At 47.8% G+C, this 8,717-nt stretch overlaps 1 protein-coding gene across 1 annotated transcript; it reads left to right on the forward strand.

Moving 5' to 3' along the window:
- The first annotated feature begins 6,820 nt into the window (after window positions 1–6,820).
- Window positions 6,821–8,220, forward strand: Sit1 (signaling threshold regulating transmembrane adaptor 1). Its single transcript, XM_032887224.1, has 5 exons — window positions 6,821–7,228; window positions 7,351–7,489; window positions 7,577–7,635; window positions 7,759–7,820; window positions 7,911–8,220. Exons 1-5 carry the CDS (start codon window positions 7,186–7,188, stop codon window positions 8,142–8,144), a joined length of 537 nt encoding a protein of 178 aa, XP_032743115.1. The 5' UTR covers window positions 6,821–7,185; the 3' UTR covers window positions 8,145–8,220.
- Window positions 8,221–8,717: the final 497 nt, after the last annotated feature.

The raw sequence follows: 8,717 nt of genomic DNA on the forward strand, positions 1-8,717 counted from the left end.
TACGCACCAACCACACGGGGCTCATTCTCAGCGCGGCTGCTCTTTTGTACAACGTACAGATGAAGAAAGAAAAAGGAAACAAGTCTGACCTAGTTTATTCGTTCTTTAACAGCTATAATTCTTTTTTTAGGCTGTTAGTCCAAAGAGAGTAGGACTATGTCTTTTTTCCCATTTTACTGTCCGAGCCTAGTCACTTGTTGCTAGAAGAACTTGACAATGAATAAATGTTCACAACGACCCAAAAGGTAAATAGAACTAGGTTCTTCTGGGTCTCCTTTAGCCGAGGCTGGCCTAGAACTCCTGACCCTTGTGCTTCTGTTTCTCAAATGCTGGGATTTTTGTAGTAGCACGAGATTCACAGAGCTGCCAGATATGGCACCACTTTCTCTAATCCCAGCAGTGGGGAGACAAAGGCAGGCAGATCTCTATAAATTTAAGGCCCGGTCTACATAGTGAGACCCTCTCTCAAAAACGAACAAAGAACTAAGACAGGGTGTTACACTGTCTGCTCCACGCTGTGTTGTTTGAGACAGTCTCAGCAGCCTTCACTGGCCTAAAACCTAAGATCCTCCGGCTCCAGTCTCTGGAGAGCTGGGCTTACTAGAGATGCAGCGGGCACACCCCTCTTTCCTTGTTATCTTTTGCCTGTGTTACACAGGGCCATCTTCCCACCTAGATCGACAGTTCTCTGACAGAAGAAACACATTCCATTAGCATCTCTGGCAATCACCAGGCAAGGGGTGCATGTGACTAAATGACTAAAACAGGGAGTCTTGTTTTTCCATAGAGGGGGGCAGAGGGCAGGGCAGGGCAGGGCAGGGCAGGGCAGGGCAAGGCAGGGCAGGGCAGGGCAGGGCAATAGGAATTGTTAAAGTCTGATTGCTCCGAGATAGCTTGGATGGGAAAGAAGAGAGGTGGAAACCTGGAGTTGTTGCCAGTTTGGGGTGAATAAATTCAAGTCCATTCTACTGGTACAAATGATTCTCCCTGATGGCTGCCTTTTCTTTTCGGAGTTTTGAGTGAGGTAGTCCAGGTTGGCCTCTGAACTCCCTATGTATACAGCCAAACATGCTCTAGGACTTCTGAAACCCCTGCTTTTTCTCCCCGTGTGCGGGGACTATAACTGTGTACCACCAAGCCTGGTCTTCGGAATAAGGTTTTGTTGTTTCATTTTGATGGTACAGAGGCATCTAGCCAACGTCCTCACACATGCCAGGCAAATAGTCTACCACTTGGCTATAGCCCCAGCTGCTTGTCTTTGTTTTACGTTTAGTTTGAGAAAGGGTCTCATGCTTTAGCCCAGGCTAGATCCAAACGCATACTCCTTCTGCCTTAGCTTTCTGACCTGTGTCACAATGCCTGGCTCAGATGGCTACTTAGAGAACTCTCGGCCACTATTGCCAGATCTTCTACCTCTGGCCCCACCCCCAAAGAATCAGTCGATCGAGATTTTTATGAAACGTCAGGGCACAGTGGCTCTTGCTTTAACTGCAGCACTCTGGAGGCAGAGGCAGGTGGATCTCTCTCTGTGTTTGAAGACCGCAAGGTCTATAGAGGGAAGTTCCAAGACAGACAGAGCTACACAGAGAAACCTTGTCTCCAAACTTAAAAAAAATTAATAGTTGAGAATTTTACTTATTCATTTTAAAAATTTAGTCTTCTCTCATACAATACATTCTGATTGCAGTTTCCCCTCCCCCTCTTCTGCCATCACCTCCATTTCCCTTCAGAAAAGAGCAGACCTCCTAGGAATATCAACCAAACACGGCATAACAAGATACAACAAGACCAGACACAGACCCTCATATCAAGACTGGGTGAGGCAACCCAGTAGGAGAAAAAGGGTCCCAAGAGCAGGCAAAGGAGTCAGAGACACTCCCACTCCTGCTGTTAGGAGCCCACAAAACCACCGAGTTAGCAACCATGGCATATATGTGAAGGACCTAGCACAGATCCACGCAGGCTCTGTGATTTCTACTTCAGTCTCTGGGAGCCCCTGGGAGCCCTGCTTAGATGACCTGTGGACTGTGTTCTTGTGTTCCGGACCCTTCCCTGGCTTATACAGTTCTTCCCCCTCTTCCTCGGGGGTTCCCTGAGCTCCAAGGGGGAGGGGCTGGATAGACAGCTCCGATTTGGAGCCTCTCTGCCTAATGTTTGGCTGTGGGTCTCTGCATCTGCTCCCATCAGATGCCAGAGGAAGCTTCGCAGAGGACAATTGTGTTAGCTATGTGACAAATAGGAGTGACTTTTTTTTTCCCCCCCGGAGCTGGGGACTGAACCCAGGGCCTTGCGCTTTCTAGGCAAGCACTCTACCACTGAGCTAACTCCCCAACCCCTAGGAGTGACTTTATTGATTTCTCCCCCTGTATGCTAGGTCTCTGGGCTATCCAACCTCTAGTCCCTGGTCATCCAGGCAGTGTCAGGCATGGGCTACCTCTCATGAGAGGGTCTCAGTTTACACCAGTTATGGTTGGCACTGTTACAAAGTCTGTGCCTGCTTTTCCCCTACCCCTGCACATCTTGCAGGTGGGATAGATTGTAGGTCAAAGATGTTGTGGCTGGGTTGGTGTCCCAGTCCCTCCACTGGAAGCCTTGGTTACAGAAGATGGCCGGTTCAGGCTCCGTATCCTCCAGTTACTAGGAGTCCTCCCTAAGGTCACCCTCCACATGGGTTCCAGGGAGTTTCCATTGTCCTGGGTTCCTACCTCACCCTGAAACGTGCACCCCCTCCCCAATTCACCATCTCTCCCAGCGCTCTCTCCCTCCATTCCTCTCCTGCTCCCATCCCCACCCACCCTCAGCAACAGAACCAGCACATCTATTCCAGTTCCCCTTCCCAGGGAGATCCATGTACCCCGCTTAGAGCTCTCCTAACTACTCGGCCTCTCTAGGTCTGTGGATTGTAGCATAGTTATCTCTTACTTAACAGCTAAAGTCCACTTGTGTTACTATGTTTGTCTTTCTGGGTGTGGTTACATTACTCAGGATGATTTTTTCTAGTTCCATCCATTTGCTTTCAAATTTCATTCCCTCCCCTCCTCCTCCTCCTCCTCCTCCTCTTCTTCCTCCTCCTTTCTTCTTCTTCCTTCTTCTTCCTCTTCCTTCCTCCTACTCTTCCTCTCTCCTCCTCCTCTTCTGCTTTTTTTTATTCAGTTTTTTTTTTTTTTCTTTTGGAGCCGGGGACCGAACCCAGGGCCTTGCGCTTCCTAGGCAAGCGCTCTAACCACTGAGCTAAATCCCCAACCCCTGCTTTTTTTAAAAAACAAGTTCTTGCTATGTAGTTTAGTCTGGATTCGAACTCATAACCCAAATTGGCTGCCAACTCACTCTCCCACCATCTCACCACCCAAGTGCCTTTTCTCATCAGCTCTTTTAAGTGCTGATAAGAAAATCAAGGCTATACTTAGTGCATTTGACACCCAGGCAAAAGTCAATGCAATCCAGTCTGGCCTTGAGCATGCTATATAGGCAAAGCTGGCCTTGAACTTCTGATCCTCTAGGTTCTACTACCTCCTGAGTGCTGGGATGGCAGGTGTGCATTCATTAGGTACTGGCTGTCAACCGCCAGCCTGTCTGCTTATTAGGCAAGTATGCTATCAATGGGGTTACATCTCCAGTCCTGAGGAGATATTTTAAAAAATTCTCTAAGTGGCAATATCATTTTCAATAAAATAAAAAGAAAAACCAGGCAAGACACAGATAGGAAACATAATTTTAAAAATATTGAACTCTGGGGCTGGAGAGATAGCTCAGTGGTTAAGAGCACTGGGTGCTCTTCCAGAGGTTCTGAGTTCAATTCCCAGCAATTACACAGTGGCTCATGACCATCTGTACTGAGATCTGATGCCCTCTTCTGGCATATGGGCAGAACGAACATGCATACATAATAAATAACTCTGTAGATATATAAACACAATCTTAAAAGTATTGAACTCTGTAGATACATATAGTATAAAGATGTATATAGTTAGCAATTTTAAATTAACTACAGAACAAGAAACAGTAATGGATCTTAATGACTTTAGTGATTACATGATTACATTTTAAAGAAAGTAGGTTGATCTTCATGTTGACAGAAGTGGTGAGCAGTGTTTTAAGTTTTGCTTTTTTAGAGTTTATTTCTTTTTGTGTGTAGTGTATATGGATGCGTGCACCCATGCACACACAAGTGGAGGTAAGAAGGTCACTGAATGTCTTCCTTACCATTTTGTCCAGACTGGCAGGCCAGAGAACCCAGCTCCCAACACAGGGGTGAGTGTTGAGGATTCAAACCCAAGTTCTCATACCTCTATAACAAACAATCTTACTGAGCTACCCGGAGGCACTTAAATTTCACTTTTAAAAGTTTCTCTTAGGGGCTGGAGGGATGGCTCAGTAGTTAAAAGCATTTCTTGTTCTTCCAGAGGATATGTGTTTGGATCTCAGCATGTAGGTCTGGTGGCTAAAAGTTACTTGTAATTCCAGCTTCAAGGCCTCCAAAGGCATATGTACACACACACACACACACACACACACACACACACACACACCACACAAAACCCATACACATAATTTATTAAAAAGTTTCTTTTATATGAAGCAAGATAGATAATGACTAGAAAATGTCTTAAATGTAAGAAAAATTTAGCAAAAAATTCACATTTTAGAATGAATTTCAGAAAACCTTAAATATAAATTAAAATGCCAAATGATCACCTCGAATGAAGAAATTAGGAATTAAGTAACAGGTTTATTTTTTTTCTCAAATTTATAATCACTATTCCAAAATTTTTAGTTTTATTTATTTACTGACTCTGGGGATCGAAGCCAGGACCTGGTCCCTGTATGTTGCAACCTTCACTTTTCCCTGTTTTTGTTTGTTTGTTTAGATTTATTTATTTTATATAGTGTTTTCAAATATTTTTGTTTTTTAAGATTTTTAAAAATTTTTATTTCATAAATGGTTTGGGTGTTTTACCTGCATATCTGTCTGTGTATCACTTACATGCCTGGTGCCCAGAGCAGCCTGAAGAGGGCGTCAGGTCTCCTGGAACTGGATTTAGAGATGGTTGTCAGCGACCGTATGGGTGCTGGGAATCAGACTCTGGTCCTCTAGAAAAGTAACTGGCACTCCTAACAGGGCTGAGTCATTGGGATTTTTTGCCCTCATGGGTGCTTGCATGACACGTGCCTGCCCGGTACCCTTGTCAGTCCGAAGAGAATGTTGGATCCCCTGGAACTGGAGTTACAGATGGTTGTTGGCCTTCAGATGACTGCTGGGAATCAAACCTGGGTCCTCTGCAAGAGCAGCCAGTGCTCTTAACCTCTGAGCCATCTTGCCAGCCCCAAATTTGTTTGTCTTAAATTTTGAGCCAGGGGCTGAGGCTGGGGAGGAACCCAAGGTCCTAAACACAGTCGGGAGGAGCTGTACCAATGAGCTGCTGCCCTTAGCCCATCCCTATTTATTTCACGGATCTATAGATGCTCCTATATAAACATTTCATAGCCTTGTCTGGGCTGGAACTTTCTATCACAGACCAGGCTGCACTCATAGAGAATGTCCTGCCTCTGCCTTTTGAATGCTAGGTTTAAAGGCGTGAGCCATCACACCCAGCTTGACTTGGTTATTTTAAATTGACTGGTTGAAGAGTAAAAATATTTAGTTATCTATGGTGTTGAAGGCACTGTGCCCAAAACAAAACCAAACCTTAACAATTTCAAACTCTTCAAAGACCTGATTCTAGATACAAACATATGTAGAGGGATCTGCTTGTGCCAAGGGCCCCTTGCGTAACCAGCTGCTCTGTAAATCAGCTTCTAGATAGAACCAATGTTTTATTCACTTGTTTATAGCTCCATGTATAGTCCAGCCGGTCTCTAATTTAGTGTCCCGGGATTATACATAAGCCACCACACACCTGTTTTACAATATTTTTTTTAAAAAGAGAAGCAACAGAGCTGGATTTAGCTAAGTAAGGCTTCGGTGCCAGCCCTCAGGAGGTGGAGCAGTTCAAGGCCAGTGTCCACTGCACATTGAACCTGGGTTACATAAGACCCTGCTCCCACCCCAGTGCTAAGCTGAAACAAACAAACCATAGAAACTCATCATTGTTCAAAGCAACTTAGAACCAAGATCTGTAAAACAATTAAAAAGCTGTGTGTGTGTGTGTGTGTGTGTGTGTGTGTGTGTGTGTGTGTGTGTGTGTGTCCTGGAAATTGACTTCTTATGTCGTCTCTCTTACTCTCTATTCTTTAAGACAGGGCCTCTCACCTGACAGGGAATTCACTGATGCAGTTAGACTGGCTGGCCGGTGAGCCATAGCGATCCACTCTGTCTCCCCTCCACCGTGAAAGGCTGAAGTTCCAGAAGTGTGCCACTGAGCTTGGTTTTTATGCGGGTGTTGGAGACTCAAATTCGGGTCTTCACAATTTCTAGGCAAGTCCTTCACCGACTGAGCTAGCCCCTACTCAGCCCCAGCCCCACCCCTGAAACAGAGCCCTGGAGCCCTCTACTAGTCTCTCTAGCTAGTGAATAACTGCAAAGGAAGGTCTCTAGCCTCCTCTACCTTCCTACTCCGGATTACAACACTAGCAACAACAACACCACACACAGCTATTTCTCAGCTGGGTATAATGGTTCTCCATTGGCTGTAATTCCAGAACTTGGTAGGTGGAGGGAGGTCAGGAGTTCAAGTTCATATTGAGTTTGAAGCCAGCCTGGGCTACAGAAACAAACACAACCATTTCCGGTAGTGGAACTGAGAATTCTAAAGCCACGCCCACCGAGGCATACATCTCCTTCATGACAATGTAAGCCAGAGAGAAATGGTGGTCATCCCATGGCTAAGGGCTCCTGTCCTCGTTAGTCCTGTCTCAGTACTCTCTGCTCTTCAGAGTCTCCGTGGACTCAGCTGCAGGTGGTACGGAACACTCAGGCCCGCGCCTGCTCCCTGGCGAAGGGGACGCAGGGCCAGGGGACTTTCAGAGATTTGAGAGCTCAGGGTGATGCAGGTGCAGGCGCAGGGCGGGGTCTTTGTTCTTTTGCTCATCCCTCCTCTGTGCCTTCCTCTCCGGAAACCAGCAACACTGTGAGTGTTGGTGATGCTGAGCTGTGGAGGCCCAGTTTAAGGAGACATTGGGGTTGTCGGGGCTGTGACAACTGGGCCATAAGTGGGACTGACCCCCACTCTCACACCAGCAGCAGTCATGAGCAGAGAGAACAACTGTACCACTGCTGATCTAGCATGGGGTAAGCTGGGCGGGGCAGGGACTCCTGGGGGAGGGGTTATGTGGTTCCGCGTTCCATCTGATACTGGCTGGGGAAGGGGTTTGTGTAGGGTAGTAACAGCCCTCATCCACTTGCATCCACAGGGATTCCCTCCATCACCCAGGCGTGGGGACTGTGGGCCCTCTTTGGGGTTGTGACAATGCTGCTTCTCATCTCATTGGCTGCACTCTTGTCCCAGTGGACCCGTGGTCGGAGAAGGACCCAGGAGGAACAGAGACCACCGTGAGTGAAGAATAACGGGGATGGGTTAACTGAGAGCTCCCTCTTAACTAAAAAGTACCCCACTCACTCCCAAACTCTGTGCTGCAGCTCCGGAAGGTCCGTGGAAGAAGTTCCCCTGTATGGGAACCTGCACTATTTACAGACAGGTAGGCAATGCGGTCGGGGAGGAACAGGGCTCAAGGGCCGGCTCCTAGTTCATGGGATGAAGATGGGAATGGAGACGCCTGGGGCAATCAGAAGTTGACGAGACTCCTGTGCCCTTGTCCCAGGACGGCTGTCGGAAGAATCAAGGTCAGAAGAGCAGGACACATCCTCTGGAGGCCTTGCTAGGGTGAGTCAGCGGTGCTGAAGAAAAGGGGAGGGAAGGAAACGGGGATGATCCCCAGGGTGTAGAGACCAGCTAACAGCCTCGCATCTCCAGGGAGCAGAGGAGGCCACGTGTTACACCAGTCTGCAGCTGCGACCAGCCCAAGGTCGGATCCCCAGCTCTGGGACCCCCATCAAGTACTGCGAGGTGGTGCTGGACTCTGAGCCAAAGCCCCAGGCCTCAGGCCCTGAGCCAGAACTTTATGCCTCCGTGTGTGCCCAGACACGCAGAGCCCGTGCTTCGTTCCCAGATCAAGCCTATGCCAACAGCCAGCCTGCACCCAGCTGAGGAGGATCTGGAACCGTGGGCGCTCATGGCTCAGCTACTGGGTCAGGGACTCCTGCTGCCATGGCTAGGGTATGCCTAGTTTCTAACCATCTCCAGGACGTTGAGACTTTTTAGAGTGACAGGTGATGGCCTACTCTGAATGACGACATACATACATCTCAGAGTAGGAAGGCTCTAGGTTTTCTGAGGACAGAATTGCAAAGGGAGATCCCCTCCGCACTTACCTTTCCTATGGGCTCCTGTAAGCCCCCAAAGTCGTTGGTTCACACCTTTCGCTCCTTTTAGGCTTTAACCAGGTTCCCCATGTTCTCTCTAAGCTTACCCAGATACCTCATTGTCTCCTCAGACACAGGAAGTGGGCAGGGAGGAGTGGGTAAACGCCAGGGAGGATGTGGGTGGTTGTCATGCATGGGAGCCCACAGCTGGAAGGCTCCTAGGGTCCCAGGTTTGGTTTCTGACCTGAAAACCCTGGCAGAGAATAGCCTTCATGCTGTGGCCTCTGGCGTCTCCTGGTTTTCGAATAAAGCATCTCAAAACATGTTTGTCTTTTAACCAGAAGCTGCAGGTCTGTAA

This window comes from Rattus rattus, chromosome 1 (assembly GCF_011064425.1).
Source record: "Rattus rattus isolate New Zealand chromosome 1, Rrattus_CSIRO_v1, whole genome shotgun sequence".
NCBI lineage: Eukaryota > Metazoa > Chordata > Mammalia > Rodentia > Muridae > Rattus > Rattus rattus.

Excerpts from the sequence above, each read along its gene's own strand:
- Sit1 (XM_032887224.1), top strand. The coding sequence starts at position 7,186 with ATGAGCAGAGAGAACAACTGTACCACTGCTGATCTAGCATGGG. Across the intron at positions 7,229-7,350 it reads CACTGCTGATCTAGCATGGG|GGATTCCCTCCATCACCCAG; the intron begins GTAAGCTGGGCG and ends TTGCATCCACAG. Across the intron at positions 7,821-7,910 it reads CCTCTGGAGGCCTTGCTAGG|GGAGCAGAGGAGGCCACGTG; the intron begins GTGAGTCAGCGG and ends TCGCATCTCCAG.